This window comes from Pseudochaenichthys georgianus, chromosome 5 (genome assembly GCF_902827115.2).
Source record: "Pseudochaenichthys georgianus chromosome 5, fPseGeo1.2, whole genome shotgun sequence".
NCBI lineage: Eukaryota > Metazoa > Chordata > Actinopteri > Perciformes > Channichthyidae > Pseudochaenichthys > Pseudochaenichthys georgianus.
Window position 1 is genome coordinate 7,453,635 of NC_047507.1, and position 18,567 is coordinate 7,472,201.

General features: G+C 45.0%; 1 protein-coding gene across 6 annotated transcripts in view; it reads right to left on the reverse strand.

Annotated features, from left to right (window-relative positions):
- Positions 1–1,325: 1,325 nt before the first annotated feature.
- Positions 1,326–18,567, reverse strand: part of LOC117446440 (nuclear receptor coactivator 3-like) — a 37,868-nt gene continuing 20,626 nt past the window's right edge. For 2 of the 6 annotated variants that reach the window (XM_034082600.2, XM_034082598.2), the window contains 21 exons: positions 13,890–13,994; positions 13,454–13,614; positions 11,821–11,921; positions 11,450–11,624; positions 11,146–11,337; positions 10,706–10,792; positions 10,281–10,424; positions 9,502–9,649; positions 8,785–9,413; positions 7,470–8,443; positions 7,247–7,370; positions 6,757–6,996; positions 6,400–6,612; positions 6,142–6,259; positions 5,844–6,015; positions 5,003–5,365; positions 4,244–4,606; positions 3,877–4,126; positions 3,607–3,805; positions 3,163–3,445; positions 1,326–3,029 (listed from right to left, as the gene is read on the reverse strand). In XM_034082600.2, the coding sequence (XP_033938491.1) occupies positions 3,018–3,029; positions 3,163–3,445; positions 3,607–3,805; positions 3,877–4,126; positions 4,244–4,606; positions 5,003–5,365; positions 5,844–6,015; positions 6,142–6,259; positions 6,400–6,612; positions 6,757–6,996; positions 7,247–7,370; positions 7,470–8,443; positions 8,785–9,413; positions 9,502–9,649; positions 10,281–10,424; positions 10,706–10,792; positions 11,146–11,337; positions 11,450–11,624; positions 11,821–11,921; positions 13,454–13,614; positions 13,890–13,975 (5,034 nt within the window). In that variant the 5' untranslated portion in view covers positions 13,976–13,994 and the 3' untranslated portion in view covers positions 1,326–3,017. The remainder of the gene's footprint in view (positions 3,030–3,162; positions 3,446–3,606; positions 3,806–3,876; positions 4,127–4,243; positions 4,607–5,002; positions 5,366–5,843; positions 6,016–6,141; positions 6,260–6,399; positions 6,613–6,756; positions 6,997–7,246; positions 7,371–7,469; positions 8,444–8,784; positions 9,414–9,501; positions 9,650–10,280; positions 10,425–10,705; positions 10,793–11,145; positions 11,338–11,449; positions 11,625–11,820; positions 11,922–13,453; positions 13,615–13,889; positions 13,995–18,567) is intronic. The other 4 variants (XM_034082601.2, XM_034082603.2, XM_034082604.2 and 1 more) reach the window with 4 other exon arrangements.

Below are 18,567 nucleotides of genomic sequence, written 5' to 3' on the forward strand. Positions count from 1 at the left end.
ATCACAGCAAGCATGGTAACGTGACTCTCGCCGGCTCATGCCTGCTCTTCTGCAGGGGGGCGTGGTCAGCTGCTGCTCAGAATGTTCAAAGACAGGCTTGGAATAGAGCGAAAATGAGCGAAACGAGGCATGTCTAAAAAATGATCTGTTTGGTATTTTGAAAAATAAAATGTATAAATATACTTTATATAGGTATGGTCATACACTATATCATTTAAATATAGCATGATAGGTCTCCTTTAAGTAATATAAGTATATTTAAGACAAGTGATACCCATCACCACAACAAGTACCGATATAACGTCACATGTAAAACACACACCTGTCTCCTGTCCCCAGGTCCGTCGCTAAAAAGCGTCCCCGGGGAAACGGCATCCACTTTTATTTTTCCGGGTTGGGATAAAAGAGAAGGAGGAAAGTGGTGTATCTCATGTATATTTGCTAGTATAGTTTTTCGTACATGAACTATGTATAGCTTAATTCATGTATTTTTGTTATTTTGCAGTGATGTTTGTCTTGTTTAACCTTTCTATCACTGTCATAAAAAACAGATTTGTACATAAAACCCCTTTTTATAGTACAGTACAGCCTAAATATTGGGGCTAAAAGGCAGCTCTTTTTGCCTTTAGGTTGGGCAGTGTGGTTGTAGGTTGTATTGAATTGTTCCTGGATTAAGTGTTGCCATGTCTGTGGCCTGGCTATTTGCCACCCTTTGTAAATAAATTCCCACACCGCTGGACGTTCTGCCTCTGCATCCTTAGGTCGGGCCGCTCATAGATCAGCCTAAAATTCATAATAATACTTTTTATTTATCAGTTGCTCAAAGATGCTTTATAGAGGTACAAAAAAAAGAGTAACAAGTCAATCATCTTGCAATTAAAAGTCTAGCCTACATCTGCATTGTTTGATCAAAGTGATTTATTTCAAGATCATCATGACCCGCCCCAGATGTGTCTTGTGAGCCTTAGGAGGGCCAACCTTTAATAATCGTCACATTAAACTTTAATTCTTTATACAAAGCAGTTAATACTAGCTCTGTTAAAGAGTAAACATGCTACTGATGATGTATACATTAACATCTAATGTCTTTCTTTACACATCCATCACTAGCTCCATTAAATGTTCTGAAAATATATCTCTTCTTTAAACAAAAATTGTTTTGTGGGCAAATACTAAACATCTATATTACGATACTGACAGCGTTAGCTACGATTCACTTTCTTTGATCAACATTTTGTCAGTGCAATAGTGGCTGATATTTACTGTTAATAGTCAGGGAGTGAACTGCAGTCAGAGGGTAATAATTACACAACCAGAGTCAAAAGTGTTTAAATAGAAATTTGTATTTACATCAATATCAACAACAGAACAAATCTGTAATATACATCCTGTAAAATGACAGCTTATCTTACCTTGAAATAACGACAAAAACAAACCCTATGATCTCTTGCCTCGTTTTTGCACTTCATTTTAACTCTACAAAGTTTCCTGAAGTAAAAAAACAAACATCTTGACATAAAATGAAGTTATTTCCTGAAAGATAGAAGAGATACTGATATGTCTTAGAGTGGATTGCATTCCATTGGTATTTCTCTTTTACAGCAAAACATGCTTCGTTTGTTTTTCCTGGATGTAAAAACGTTCTGTTTCCAGTCCTCTTCGCTCTGCACTGAACGCCTCTCACTGTGGAGGAACTTCTCCTTATGCTTACAGTACAAAAACCAGATCAATGATATGTACCCCAGTCACCTTCAGACGAATATAATCATTACAAATGTACACCAGAAACCTTGGAGACTATACAGAGATGTGGAAAAATATCTTTGGATTGCGCATGTTGAAAAGGTAGATTCGGCAAGATGAGACAAACAGTCAACAGAAGATGGGGGTGAATAAAATACCCTCAACAGGGTTAAGGGAGGGGGGAAACATTGCAAGGTTACATTGTGGAGCACATTCCTCTTTACTGTACTGCAGACAAAACCCATACACCTCCCCTCACACAAAGCCCCCAAAAATAATTTCATTTTCTAATGTAATCAACCACCTCCGCCATCTTCCAATAAAACCTCCGACCAGCTCAAACCTTCAACTCGTCAGATCCTCGTCACAAGTAAAAGTGCCTCGCTAAAACATGGAATACATGACTTTTTGGAAAATTAAAAAATACAGCATACAGAAAAATAACAAACAAGGGAAGGAAACCCCCGAACACACCTGCAATATTTGCAACGGCATTAACAAAATAATAAAAATCAACCAAATAGGCATTGACCTATGGGACACAAAAATACAACCAGGTCTCATACTTTGTGCAATAATGGGCCTTTAAAAAGCATGTTTGATATATTTTGTAGAATATTTACAATTCATATTCACAGAGACATCTAATACTGCAGTACCATTTGTTTGCTTATAACAGGTGTTAGGATGCTCAGTTACAGTCTAAAGCATAGAGGCGTAGAGTTATTGCTCCGATCTGCATAACGTAGATAACTGTGCTTTATAGCTTCCGATGACTTCAAGAATGAGGCGCATCCAAAGTAGAAATAAAAGAAACCCATTGTTGTGAAGGCATTGAATCTCTAGTAAGGCTGTAATGATGAAGAAATATTGCATCGATCTTTGTTCCACACAGAAGCTTCCTGGTAAAGTGCAGCCACCGCTCGTTGTACCATAGTTCTGCAGCCTGGCCGTGACGCTGAATACTGCCGACAGCAGCGCACTCACAAACATGCGCTCACACACACACACAGACACACACACAGGTATTTTGTGTTTGTGCATCACCTTCACAGGGCAACAGATTTTGAGGCTTCAATCGGGGGTGAAGCCCAACGGTAGTCCGTCTAGCCCCACGTCCTCCAGGATGAGCGGTCTGCTGTGCCTGTGTCACAGATAATGCCGGAGAACTCTTACTGCTTGTGTTTTTGAGTGTGTGTGTGTTTCGGTCCAGCTGTTCTCGGGCTCGGACCGCTCTGCTGCAGCTGAAAGGCTCCAGATTCTGCCACCGGTCCTCAGCAATACTTCTGCAGAGACAAAAACAGGATATTGTGAGAACACAACTCAACAAAATATATAACATACATTTACCTATATTCAAGCATTAGGAAATGTTACATATTATCATTTAAAACTCCTATGTTGCAATGTTTTACACACCTGATCAGGTCCCATTTGCATTCTGCCCATTGCCATGGGGTTCATGCCCATCTGGCCCTGCATCGGGCCCTGCATCGGGCCCTGCATCGGGCCCTGCATCGGGCCCTGCATCGGGCCCTGCATCGGGCCCTGCATCTGGCTCTGCCGCTGTACTGGCATCTGGCCCATCTGTCCCGCACCGGCACCGCTGACCGGCCCTGCTCCACCCATGGAGTTGTTCATCATCATGGGTCCAAACTGGCCCTGGCTGCCCTGCTGGGGAAACTGCTGCTGGGGGTAGGAGCTAAAAAATAAAAACAAAACAAGGTTAAACACAGGCCGTTTATCTCAGACAGAAATAAACACAAGGGAAAACCTTATATGATGCTAAAAAGGTTACCACCAGCTTTAAACACTTGAATAATTGATACATTATTTTGCTGAACGAGGCCTGGCGGTACATACTTGCTGCGGGGAATGCCGCCTTGTGTCCAGCCTTTCATTTCTCCAGAGGGGTACATGGCCCCTCCCTGGGGATTCCCCTGCATCCCCGGCATCATGTTGGTCTGAGGAGGGCCTGCCATTCTTCCTTGCATCATGTTTGCTGGTGGGCTGCTAACAGGAGCCATGAACGATGGGTCCCCCTGCTGGTTCATCCCTGCAACTACAACAATAAGAACAAAGTTAAAGTGGAACATCCAAGAGAAAATGACACAAGTATCTCAGTTAACTCACCATAGTTACCTCCGTAGTTGAAGCCCTGCTGTCCAGGCTGGTTCATGGCGGGGCCTCCGATGGGGCTCTCCATGCCTCCTGGTGCGGTGACATTTGGAGGAGGGCTGAAGCCCCTTGATGCTGCCGCCTGACCCTGACCCTGCCCCTGCTGCTGCTGCTGCATCAACATCATCATCCGCTGCCTCCTCATCTGCATGGTCATCATCTCCCTTTGGCGCTGAGCCATCATCTGCGCGTTCAGGAAACCAGGCTGCAGATAAATATCACACTTTGACATTAACACTCCCAAATGTGCCATAGCAGACGACATTTAAAAAGTGGCAAGTGAAGGCACACTACATTAGTGAGAGTAAGTGAGATTACATACCTGTCCAGGCATGTTTCCAGGCTGCATGTTGGGCTGCATGCCAGGTTGCATTCCTTGTTGCATCCCAGGTTGCATTGCAGATTGCATCCCAGGTTGCATTCCTTGTTGCATCCCAGATTGCATCCCAGGTTGCATCCCAGATTGCATCCCAGGTTGCATCCCAGATTGCATCCCGGGTTGCATCCCAGGTTGCATTGTGGGTGGCATGCCGGGTTGCATTGTGGGTTGCATGCCGGGCTGCATTGTGGGTTGCATGCCGGGCTGCATTGTGGGTTGCATGCCGGGCTGCATGCCTGAATGCATGGCAGGGTTTCCTCCGGAGGCGTGTTCCATCTTTATGCCTTGTCGGGTCTGGTTCATGAACTGCAAAATATGACAAGATAAGGAGTTAAATATTGAAGTTTTTGTTTTTGTTATGTTAACTGCTGGGTGTCATATTTGGATTATATAACGGAAATGTATCGTAATGAATCCTTTAAATCAAACATTTTGAAAGTGTAAATGACAGCTATCGGAGCATAAAACCTATGGCCTGTTCATTCTTACAAAATCGAGTCTCTAAAGTCTGACAAAAGCTTATTTGTCATTACTGGAAACGAAATCAATCAACAATTGAAATGCATTATGGCTTTTTTTTTTTTTTTAAATAGGGACATCCTTCTCCTGAGACAGCAGTTGACCTGATGTAACTTTATTATAATGTGTATATCTGTGTGTGTGTGTGTGTGTGTGTGTGTGTGTGTGTGTGTGTGTGATCACCTGCTGTCCCTGCAGTCGCTGCTGCAGCTGCAGTCTCAGTGGCTTGGTGGCGGTCATCATGCGAGGCCTCATCATGTTTGAACGCGGGTTGCCCATACCCCCCATGCCACCAGCCATATTAGGGAAGCCCCCAGTCTGGCCCACTTGATTCATCATGGGGTTGAAGTTTCCTGGAGACTGGCCATGCATCGTGGAGCCACTATAACCGGGCTGCATGCCCATAGCGGAGGGCCCCGGGGGTCCAGGGTAGCCCTGGCTGTACATGGGCTTTTGGTCCATGCCTAAAGAGGACTCGCGCCCGGGGAAAGGCTCCGACTGCGGGCGCCGAACCGGCACTCGCTCCTGGCCTTCAGGTCCGTGGTTCTGGGGAACAGACAAGATGCATTTCATTCAGACTGGACAATTAAACTTTAATATCAACAAAAAGCAGATACGGGCATTCATTTTGTCGAACTAGTGATGGATCATTTATTTATGAACTCTGCACAAAGACCATTAAAAAAACATGTTATATTTTCAAATGATATTCTCTTTAATGTTGGAGATGATGAACTTATTTTTTACTGATAAATGATCAATTATTTGTGGATTTTATTTGGCATTATAAATCTCAAATTTAAATTTGAGTATCAAGCTTTCCACTAAATAGCTTAACATTGAATGGACAACTATGCATATAAAATGAGCATTGCACCATTAAGTCGTATTTTATATTTCCTGAAGCACACGCTTTCTGCATAAAGAATAACAAATGTATATATTCCCAATTGTCAACAAAGTAAGTTGTTTTAATTTCTTGTATATGCTAAATATAATACGTTTACTCTAGTAAGTGAAGTACCTGGCCTACTATTTCAGGGATGCCTAGGGCTCGGTCGATCTCCTGCAGAGCGATAACATCAGTGGTGTTGAGAAGAGAATCCAGCTGGTCCAGAAGTGCCCGTTCATCACTCGGACCCTCGCTGTTGCCCCGAGGCCCTAGCAGCTCCTCCAGGGGGTGCCCAAACTGGTCCCTGACACAGGAAGCCACACAGGAAAGGTTACACCACTGACTGGGATCACAGAAGCTATCAACACCATCTTAGGTTCAAAGCTGGAAAACATCTAGAAGCACAGGGTGAGGTGCAAAAAAGGTGTACCTGGTTGTGTTAGTCTTTGGTCTGTCCATTCCCATAGCAGAGTCTGGCCAGGACGGGGACCGAGGTGTGGGGCCGTGTGCACCAAACGGGCTCATACCCATACTGGCTTCATTGGTACCTGCAGAGAGGAAAATGGGAAGGTAATGATCAATAAGAGGTCACCTTAAATCAAATTACACAAGTCCAGAAAATGATTCTGATACCGATATTATCTTTATTCATATCATGTCTCTCATTACAGTTCAACGCAAAACATACCCATATCCATGAGTTGCTGCTGCAGCATAGAGCGGGTTTTTCCGGGAACACTGTTGGACCGGTTGATCATGGGTCCTCCCATTGGACCGGAGCGTCCCATGCCAGGGTGTCCTGGTCCGGCCACAGGGCTGCCGCTGGACCTCTGCATGCCCCAGTCGCCTGGTGCCGACATGGGAGGCCTCTGAGGCATTCCCATTCCTCTGCCCGTCCCTCCTGAAAGACCAGAATCAATGTTTTATCAGTATGTTTCTCAAGTAATTAAAAAAATATATATAAAAGTAATAGTATTATCCCCATGCTTTCTACTCTGTTGACCCCAGGACTCTTGGGCATGCTAAGTTAAAGTCTTTAATTTACTTGTTGGATTGCCTCGTGGCGGACACACACCCATGCCCCCTGGAAAGCCATTGGGAATGGGCCCGGGTCGGATCGGCGTATCCATCTTCTCCTGCTTGATCAGTGTGGGACAGGGGAGGTTTCGTCGGCTGGCCAGCCCCCCTCCTACCGCTCCTTCTCCTCCAATGGGCTTGGCATCCATGGACAAGGCTCTCTGATAGGCACTACGCTGAGCTGGAGGCATGGGGCCTCTTACCCCTTCTGGAGCACACACACAATACCACATTTAAGTTCACATACCAACACATATAGGTTGTGTGATTAACACTGCCCTGACAAGGAAGCATCTACAGTGTGATATTTCATGCAAGACTTATATATAAAACTATCTGATGCCATATGCCAAGGCTTCTATGGCTGTAGTGTCTCGGACGTGCATTATGTTCTGTGTTTTTCCACATTAACCAGTGTTACATTTGATTACGATACTAAAATAGATTGATGGACTCACCATGTAAACTGTCCGGCATATTTCCTGGTTTGTTTCCTGCCTCTTTCCCTGCTCTGGAGTCCGGTTCAGAGAAGAAGCTAGAAGTGTTCCTTGGGACCCCCAGAATGGTCTCCAGTGTCTCCTTCTGAACCATCGAGACACAGCAAAGATTAGAGAAAAACATTCTCCACGGAATATCTTAAACTCAATTTCACAAATTAGTATTATGGGGCATAAGACTCACCACTTCATTCGGCTCCAATTTTACCTTCCCATCCATGCAGTGGGGGTCCGAGCTGGTGACCCCGGGCCCCTGAGCTACTCTCCCCTCCAGCTCCTCCAGCTTTGGCTTGACATCCCCGCCTTCTTTAGAGTCATCCTTGTTGAGGAGGTAGTGAAGGAGGGCGTGGGGCTTCTCCCTCTTCGGGCTGTGTTGCTCCTGCTTTGACTCTGGTCCTCTCGCCCCCCCTGCAGCGACGGGCCCCGGCTCAGCTGCCCCGCCCTCTAAACTGCTCTTCCCAGTGGCCTCGGCTGTGATGCGAGCCACCTCGTCAGGAGTGTTCCCGTTCTGCAGGAGCTTGTGGAGGATCTTGTGCTTCTCCTGCAGCGACTGACTGGTAAGATGTGCGCCGGAGGAAGAAACGGCGCCATGGTTTCCGCCCGTGGAGGAGGACACTCCCGTGGAGGAGGAGGGGCTCGTGACACCGGCTGTTCCTTCTTTAGCCTCGGGCGTGGAGCAGGGGCCGGAGCTCGGTGTGTGGTTAGGTGGCACCAGCTCATCCGTGGGGGAGGTGAGGAGCTGCAGAAGCTTCTTGTGGCTCTTGGTGTCTGGGACCCGTCGGTTGGAGTCTCCCCCGGGAGGACCCGCCTCTCTACTGGCTTGGCTGTCGGGCTTTTCGAGCAGCCCCTCGCTGGTGGGGGTGTGCGGATGCTGCTGAGACTCTCCTGCACCCCCCAGTAAGCTGCCTGGGCTCTTAGAGTCAGAGTAGGCCGGAAGGCTGGGTTTACACAGCCCTCCAGCTGTCTGATTGGTGGAGTTGATGCTCGGGGAGCTGTCAGGCCTGTGAGGGGGAGGAGAGGTGAGGGGGGAAGGCATCGGGTTGCCCACTCCCTCACTGATGGCTTGGAGGGCGTTCAAGGAGCTACTGGAGAAGGTGGTGCTTCCTAATCCTCCTCCAGAGTTACCGGGGTGACTGGAGCTCATGGGAGAGTTCATACCTGCAGAGGAACAACCGCAGATATGTCAACAATCCAGGAAGGTAACAATGTCAAAAAATACAGAAATGTCACAAAATGTGGTTAAAAAGTTGTGATTTTTAAAAACTGAAATAATGCTACCTATCTTTTCTACCCTGGATATGTACTTTTATTTTAATGCAATTAATTTTTCATTATACGAGTGTGATTCCTTCTTTTTATGTAAGACAACTGCACTGTCCCCTTTGCTGAAACAATGTACATTTCATCGCTGTGGGACGAATAAAGGATTTCAGATTTCTGAGGAAGTTAGATTTTTGACATGTAGTAGTCTTCAGGAGTTACAAAGCTGTGGTTCATACCTCCAGGAGAGAAGGGACCTGCACCCATTTTTGGGCTTCCTCTGACTCTCGGTGAACCCATGACGTTGTGTGGGGGGCCATTAATCCCTGGACTGGCAGGGGGGGGACTGGTCATCCCGTACCCTCCACCTCCACCTCCGGGTCCGCCTCCTCCATGGAACTGACCCATCTGCTGCTGCTGCTGCTGTTGTTGCTGCTGCTGCTGTTGTTGTTGCTGCTGCTGTTGTTGTTGTTGCTGTTGTTGTTGTTGTTGTTGTTGTTGTTGCTGCTGCTGCTGCTGCTGTTGCTGCTGCTGCTGCTGAAGCATACTGTGGTGGCCCATCTGAGTCATAGGCCCCATCTGGTTCATGGAGTTCATTGAATGCATGGAATTCATCTGATTAATTTGACCCATGTTGTTCATCTGATGCATGGGACTCATTTGATTAATCTGGTTCATGGGATTCATGCGGTTGCCCCCGGTGTACGACGGCGCTCCCCTCTGTGGCATGTTGCTCTGCTCCGTGATGCCGTAGCCTCTGTTCATGCCCCCCGCTGGGCTCATGTTCATCTGTTGGTTGGGGTTGTTCACAGGCACGGTTTGAGGCCTGATACCGGCTGCCTGGTTGGCTCGATAACCATTTTGCTCCCTAAAATGGAATCCATAAAGTTAATAACAGAATATGAAACTAAGCAAGACAGTTACCAAATCTTGGAGAGCATTTAAAACATGTGTACCTTTGTAGCAAATGTGTGGAGAGGTATGAGTGCGGTTCATTGGTGCTGGGATTCCTGCAGAGGTCACTCCTGGTCTGGGCTGTGACGGGGGTGCCGTCAGCGAGGGAGAAGCGGTAGAGAGGCGTCTCCGCGTGGCCGTTATGGAAAGCTGGAGTGGAGAAAAGGAGAATTGAAGTCATTCAAAAAAGTGCTAATAATCAGCCGTTCCAGGTTGAAGAAGTAACTTGAATAAATATCCATATATCTGATATATTCTTGCCGTTTGTGAAATAATCAATGCAACACAGATATGTTTTTCAGAAGACACAAAGGGAGGCACGGTAACATGTGTTGCTCAACCTTCACTTGCTAATACCGGTCACAATAAATCTTCCATATAGATACTGTGCGACAAAAAGCCCTCCAGTGGTCACCGTCTAAAAGCTCTTGATGTGAAGCTAACCCAATTCATTCTGCAATAACAGCTGCTAAAGTTCGACCAAGACAAATGTAGGCTGCTGTCTGTTAGATAAGTCAAGAGTGATACTCATCGTGACGTACGAATGCATCGACGTAACACAAGTTGGGGTACATTCCTTGAATACTTTAGTTAATGATCAAATCACACCTTTCATAATGGCTCAGAGCTCGCCAGTGTCTGTTCCCATGCTGTCATTCTAATCCATTAATGTTAAATGCAAATATAAAGCTGCTGTAGCATCTGCTGATGTAGCACCAGATGCATGAATGCTATGCTTTTTGTGTTCGTGACTAGGGAGGGAGGTTCAGATTAAACATACCATCTTGATAGTGCCGTTTGTAGGACCACGGTTGTCCCTCACTTCGGTTGAGGAACATCTGCATGCAGCGCCTCACCAGGTCCTCCCAGCCCGGGCGCATCGTGGTGCTGAGAGAGGCCTGCTGCTCAATCTCAATCAGTTTACCTGCAAGACAAACCGATGGGATTACACAAAGGATGATGATTTATGGGGAACTATAGATGCAGTGAGTATGGTTTCGTGTATTTAAGAATCTTAGATGTACATCTCTAAATAACAAGAACGACATGGCTTTAAAGGTCCCATAACCATAACATTACAAGTTATGAGTATAAGTGGGGACATTCTTTTTAGTACACAGCATCATCATATGCTAGCTCACAGTGATACACACCTGATTAAATGTGAGAAATTACTTTCATCTTATAGAGATAGTAGAAACTTACCAGTGAGTTCATGGCGAGTGCTAAATCTCTCCGTCCTCTCTACATGGATAATGCGTCGTGCCACACAGATCATACATGACTGCAAATCTGAGTAAAGAGAAAACACAATGATCAGTTGAGATTCTGGACAATTATAATTTTGTAGGTTTGGTATTATTTGCAACATCTAGGCAAAAATATACCGAAAGATACAGTGGAAGGCATGGCAACACACGTAAATGTATTCTACAAGGTAGCTGCTAGTTAAATCATAACTTCAGCATTATTCAATGGAATTGAACTGGAATCAGTAGCCACATTTTAACAGTCGTATTTTCACATCATTTTAATCTAAAATAAAATACAAGATAAGATAAACCTTTAACCCCATAGGGAATTCAGCAACAGCAACAGGGGAATGAAAGAAATACATATTTGAAGCTTTCATCCGTGACATTTACCTTCTCCCTCCTCCATCATGGCTCGGGGCTGAGTGAGGGCGAAGCACTGCATGGTCTCATAGCGCTGGCTGCCCGGCCTCTCTTCTGGCATCCCATGACTTTGACCGTGACCAAAGTTGACCAGCATGCGACAGTTGAAGGTGTGGCTCTTCTGCCGGGGTGCCTCTCCGCTCCACGATGCCCCGTTCGGTGCTATGGAGAGAAATTGGCAACGGGTGAGCAGATGAACACGACTTCATACGTGTGTTATCGAGTACTCATGTTCATATATTTATACATCTGTGTGATTGAACCCTCGTCTCACCATTAGACTTGGGCAGATTCTTGTGAAACTCCTCCCTGTCCTCATCGTGGATGATATTATACACGCTGGTGTTGATAAGCTCCTCCTGCTTGTACTGCAGGTACTGCGTCACGTTGTCGGACACAAACACAATGTTGCCCTCTCGGTTGACCACAAACAGAAAACCGTCCAAGGCCTGAAAACATAGGTGCCATAAAAAAATGAAGAGATGATGATTAACTTCATTTAGTTACAATTGATGCGCCTCTATTAACCAGCTGAGACACTTCTATCAAGTTTAAATGAGCAATGAGAGCAAAGCACTGGCACAGCATATGGACAGGCAGGTCATTATTGTTGCCCCCCCCCCCAATGATTGTCCCCGAGCTGACCTGTAGGAGCAGCGGTCCCAGATGGTCCTTGTCAATGACCCCCTGACCAGTGGAGGACACATCCGCCTTCTGGACATCGTCATCACTGCAAGTGCTCTTTCCTGAGGACAGATGAGTAATGTAACAACAGTTAAATATGCCAATGGATTTGTATTTGTTACTTTATACATTATAAATCATTTCCATGGTGTGACTGGACTAGAACAGCTGTGGTTCAGAAGGAAAGACTAGTGACCTTCATTCTGAGAAATGCACATGACCTGCATGTTTTGTTGAGTGACAGTTTAATACATTTTGTATAATGGTGTTTTGCCTACAGTTTGCTGTGGGTGCTTTCTTTATGCAAAAATAATTGTCTTTCCAGCCAGCAGGTGGCAGCATGAGTCACGGATGAATAATTAGCATGCCTTTCTATTTTTAAAACCAGCATGTGTCGGAGGCTTTGTTAGATACCACTCTATATAGCAGGGCCATCTGTGGCGCGGACACTGAGCAGGGCGACAAATAATACCACTCTGGATTTAATTCAATTTCCAATTCAAACGAGCTGTTGTCTGAGCAAACAGAGAAAGCAGAGGCTAATTTGATGAAGGAGACAATGATCGCAAAGATGTGTAAACAGGGGGAGGGAAAAGGTGAGTTAAATGGACAACAGACAGAAAAGAGAAGAGAAAACAGGCCCTCTATCATAGCCATCCTGTAACTATGGCAACCTGGCTGCATAACACCGGGGCCAGCAGTAGCCAACTGTGACCCTCTGGGTAGACTCCAATATTATTGCTCTTTCTCTTCCTCACCCACTTAACCTCACAGATATAATCTCAACGAATGTAAAACAGGTGGAAATATCCTCCTTTGAATATCCAATCTAATGGCAAATCTGCAAAACGATTGGAAGATGGCCCGAGGGCAGCAGCGACTGAATAAGGTCTGATTCCTGCGTCACCACTAGTGTCATTCGTCTCGCAGCGAGGAGCACGGTTTGGCACTAACAGATCCACACTGTCACTGACAGCCTTGAGCCACGACCACCAAGGACTGGTCTCAATTACTGGTGTTCGTTTACCCCCAGTGATACAAAACGCCAAACTGGCTGTCAGTCTGAAGCCGCCTGGCCATGAACCAAAACACCACTTTATCACGGCATCATCTGTCCTGCAGGCTAAGAGAATCCTTGTTTACCCCCCATAGCAAATACAAGAAAATAAATATATAAAAATAAATTATATAATTCCATTAGTGATAGAAATTCATTTATAACAAACAAAATAAATAATATGAATAATAATAATACCTCGACTTGTAAAAAACTAAAACTAAGAAAGGTTTGTCTTATTTGTCACAACAACAGCCCCATTCAGCTAACTTAAACGATACAAAATAAGGTTTAATAAAGAAGGCTTTAAACTGCGGTCCCAAAACTGTGTGAAACTGCAATTCATATGTTTTAAATAATACATTTAAAGTACGATATTTTGGCTCCAACATGCAGTGGCACTAACATTGGTATGGTTTATTGAAAACTCATGTACTTGCAAGTTATAAGCTTCAGCTAAATGTAATGTAACAAATGCAATAAAAGTAATAATAATGCTAGGGAGTGTGTGAGTATGCGAGTGTACAGGGTGGGTACCTTGCTCTTTTATTTGTCTGATCTGTCTCACAGTCTCTTTGAGGATGGCACATTTGTCAGGCTTGACGTTGAAGCTGTCAATGTTGGAGAGATTGGCAGAGATGAGCTCCGCTAGCTCCTCGATGTACTTGCTCTCCTGTTCCCTCCGACGCTTGTCACACCTGCCGAGGCGCCAAGGCGATTAGACACGTTACTATGACAACCTCACCTCCCCATGCCCCGTCCGTATGCAGGCCATACGGCCTTGGCTGGGATGCTTCGGATACTTTGATGGCAGCAGAAGACATACGATTGAACCAGATGAAGGGGGGTAGGGATGTTTACAGGGGGCAGTAGGGAGGAAGCGACCTCGTGCACTTGCTGACATTCACACCGAAAACAGCAGCGGACAATGATTGATTTGCGACTGACAGTCAACAGAAGTTACAGTACTCACCCTAAGCCTGGTGTGTCACAGGTGGAGAGTTTACGTTTGCGGTCGGAGCACAGCGGCTCCAACGAGTTGTCTCCTATGCCACTCATCTTCAGCGCATATCAGCCCCTGAAAACACAAAACCGCACATCATATATACATGCATACACACATACATACATACATACATACATACATACATACATACATACATACATACATACATACATACAGGGAGCGCAACATGATCAGAGGGAATGAACTGGGAGTGTGGTTTTATATGCTTATGTGTGTGGCATAATCAAATCAAAGGATAAGTGTGGATTGGGACATGCCTTCAGCCGTCAATTCTTTGCAAAGTTCACTTTTTATGCCAGGCAAACCTTGAGAGCTCAGTGTCAAGTAATGGGGGAAAGAAATAAAGAAGCTACTGAGGTTATAAATAAAGTGACTTCTGAGGCGAGAGTAGATTGTAGATTCCCACAGATTTATGAGGGTAAACTATCCAGTTAGTAAAGCAGCCTTGCTTAGTGCCTGATGGGAGTGAAATCTCATCTGTTCCACTGTGAGGAGCGACTGATGATGATGTAGTGATTTGGAGCCTCGGGGGAGATGGGTCATTCTGCGTTCAGCCAGCTTGCCCGCTAGAACGATACCACTCTGCTAGCAGCGGAAATACACAGCGCGCACAAACTGTTTCCAGAACAGTTTCATGTTCAGGCATGTCGCAGCACGGTATGCAAGAGAGTTTTAGCTGCTGTCCCAGCTAGAGACACATTTTCACCAGCCTTCCTCTCTGTCTAACTGCATGGGACGGCACTGGGGGAAGAAAATACCCACTGCACGTGGAACCCAGAAACAATCCAGGCGAGGGACTAGTAAGAATTATCCCCTTTCCGCTCTCTCTTTACTCCGCATTCTCCATACTAGGCCACATCCGCTCTTTATTCCAATAGGGTTTAACTGCTGTTTCCTCCCATACCATCCTGAGGCAGTCCCTCCCTTCTCTCCCTCCCTCCCTGGGTGTAGCAGTACTGGGCTGTGGACCCTGCCCTTGTTGTCTTGCTCTGCCATTGCCCTGTGTCTGACCCCCTCAAAGTTCACGTTAGACGAAACCTCTCTAACTAGCCTCTAAGGTCACTGCTCTTTTCCGATTCCCACCCAGAAACACACACACAGAGCTGTAGCATGCTGCTTCACAACCAGATACGACTTTATGCTTGACTCTGCGTCCGCACACAAAAAAACAAAGTCTTAAACACAGAGTGAGCTCATTCCAGAGTGGAAAAGTATAGAACGGATGGGAGCCATTATGCAACTCCTACTCTGCAAACTGCAGGCTAGGACACGCAGCCCATTCACCACTACTACTCCTACAGGAGCGCCAAGTCTCAGACAAGCACTCCGCGCCATAATTCTGCAGTGCATGCTTGGTGTCCGTCTACCTTTCACCACCTTTCTCTAAATCTGCCTGTCCTGCTCTGGCTGTGACTCTCAATGCCTTCCCTTCTCTCTTTCTCCCTTCCTTCCTTCCTTCCTTCCTTCCTTCCTGCTGTCTGTCCTAAGGCTCACCTCTGCAGCAGTGGAGAAAGATGACATCAGCCCTCAGTCAGCCTCAAATCCTGAAAACGGAAAACAAGCCGAGCTGGGGGCCTTTCTGAGAACAGGGAATGTATGGCTGTGTACACAGTTCTGGTCATGGGGGAAAAATGTTCAGTCTGTTTGTAACTTCACTTAAACAACTATGTTTGCAAGGAATTTAAACTACACGACACAATTTACATTGAAAATAGTATGTGTCATTTGTTAATTAATTCTGCTCTTTCCAAAAGACTTTGACTGCCTGAAATCTAAAAAACCCACACACACAGCACTTCTGGAGCAGAGTTAGAGATTGCGAGCAGCAGCCAACCAAAACCACAGATGAGTCTCAACAGGCCTGGCAGTTTGCCACTGACCTGAATCAGCTTCATTTGACAATGTGAAACTTGCTCAGGGACAAGATGAGATATGTCAGACAAACCACCAGGCACACAAACAACAGCTGCCAACCTGACAAATACAACATATCATAGTTAAAAATAATACCATTTCTTAATTTTTTGACAGACTGTCTACCTGGCAAGTGTGTGTGAGTGTGTGTTTTTCATGGGCGAACCGTGTCTATCACAACTGGACCTTCTGCAGACACACACCCCCCGCCGCCGCCCCCCCGGCGTTATAATGTCCGTCTTTTCACTGAATTGTCGTCTTGAAAAGGGTACTCACAACAATTCAGCAACAACTTCATCTTCGATCTCAGTGCTGCGTTTGACACTGTTGACCACAGCATATTACTAGACCGACTGGAAAACTGGGTGGGACTTTCGGAAACAGTTCTAAATAGGTTTGAATCCTACTTAAAGGACAGAAACAACTTTGTCTCTATTGGTAAATACACATCTGAGTTGACAAATATAACATGTGGGGTTCCTCAAGGCTCCATCTTGGGGCCTCTTCTCTTTAACATCTACATGCTACCACTGGCTCAGATAATGAAAAACAACAAAATAAGTTACCATAGCTATGCAGATGACACACACATTTACGTAACAATTTCACCAGGAGACTATGCTCCAATTCAAACACTGAGTAAGTGCATTGAACAAATCAATGACTGGATGTGTCAGAACTTTCTCCAATTAAACAAAGATAAAACTGAGGTAATGGTTTTTGGAGCCAAGGCAGAACGTATAAAAGTTAGCGCTGAGCTTCTGTCTGCAATGTTCAAAACAACAGATAAAGCCAGAAATCTAGGTGTAGTCATGGACTCTGACCTGAGTTTCAACAGTCACATTAAAACAGTTACTAAATCAGCCTACTATCACCTAAAGAACATATCTAGGATTAAAAGACAGCAGGATTTGGAAACATTTGTCCATGCCTTTATCTTCAGTAGACTCGACTACTGCAATGGTGTCTTCACAGGTCTCACTAAAAAATATATTAGGAAGCTGCAGCTGATTCAGAACGCCGCTGCTCGAGTCCTCACTAACACTAAGAAAGTGGATCACATCACTCCTGTTCTGAAGTCTTCACACTGGCTTCCTGTGTGTCAAAGAATAGATTTCAAAATACTGCTGCTGGTTTATAAAGCACTGAATGGTTTAGGCCCAAAATACATTTCTGACCTCCTGAACCATCCAGATCTCTCAGATCTTCAGGGACTGGTCAGCTTTCTGTGCCCAGAGTCAGAACTAAACATGGAGAAGCAGCGTTCAGTTATTATGCTCCAAATATCTGGAACAAACTCCCAGAAACCTGCAGGTCCGATGCAACTCTGACTACTTTTAAATCCAGGCTGAAGACTTTTCTTTTTATCGCTGCTTTTAATTGAACTATTCATATCTTAGACTGCACTGTAACTTTTATCCATGTATTTTTTCTTTTAATGTTTATTTTATTAGCTTTTCTTTTTAATGACTGATTTTAAATGCCATTTTCTTAATGTCTTTCATTTTTTGTAAAGCACTTTGAATTGCCTTGCTTTATATTGCTATATAAATAAACTTGCCTTCACCTGCTGCACTTGCCATTTCAACGTTAAAAACAATAAAGCTGCATGAATTGCTTTGTGGCATTCATCTCTAGATCCACTGTCTCGAGCCAGTGAACTACCGGGCCTCTAAGATAGAAGGCCCGATATCAAGGATATAGAATACCGTGGTTGAAGGATATTCTACGCAGAGACCCAGAACAAGATCTGATTGGTTGCTTTATTTTCTAACACAAAACCACTGAAATGCGTAGTGCATGGTCCGAGAAGGACAAACAAATCAACGTAACACTGTAATATTCAGTGTTGGGCTACTTACTTTTAAAAAGTAACTAGTAATAGTTATAGTTACTGCTCTCAAAAAAGTAACTAGTTACTTTATTAGTTACTAAATTATAAAAGTAACTAGTAACAAGTAGGGAAGGGAATTTGAAAGCAAATGTATATTCGAATATTCGACCCCCCAAAAAACGGTTAACCAGTTAACCGAAATGTACATATCCTCTCCGCTGGAACGGAGGTTGCGGGTATAGCAAGGTATAGCATGTATATATAAGTTTAATTTGGCATAGTTTGACCTCTACACCGCACTCACTAACCTGGTCGAAATATTTCCACACATCACTCCTTTTTGACGCCATGTCTGTGTAGGACTCTTCTTAGAGTGTAAATAATTACCGGACTATGACTGGTAAAATATGTTGAATACCGGAAAAACTAAATCTCTCCAGTCAAAATGTCTCTGTACTTTGCCGCCACACACGGTTGCCAAGCAGCGCTTATTGTTGTTTAGGCTGGCCACTCATGTGTCGCGAGTGTTGACAGGGGGCGGGGGAGCACGCTCATGAACTGTTAGCGCCAGAACCTCGCAACGGCTGCGGAGCTCATTTGCACCACATTTGGGCCTAAGATGAGGTTTAAGTCTGCGTGATCTGCGTGTAGGGAGGGGCAGCAGCCATGTCATTAGCTAGAACCAGTGCCAGAACTAGCTAGATCTGATGGATTTGGACATAAACGCGAGTATAGTATAACCGGACATGAGAGAGAGAGATCAGCACCTGCAGCTCTGCCCTCTGTGAGGGATCGGTGAGCGGAGCAAAACACACCTTTAGACGTCACCCAACACATTTAGCTATGGCACTGTCGTGCTAAATTTGATAATATGTA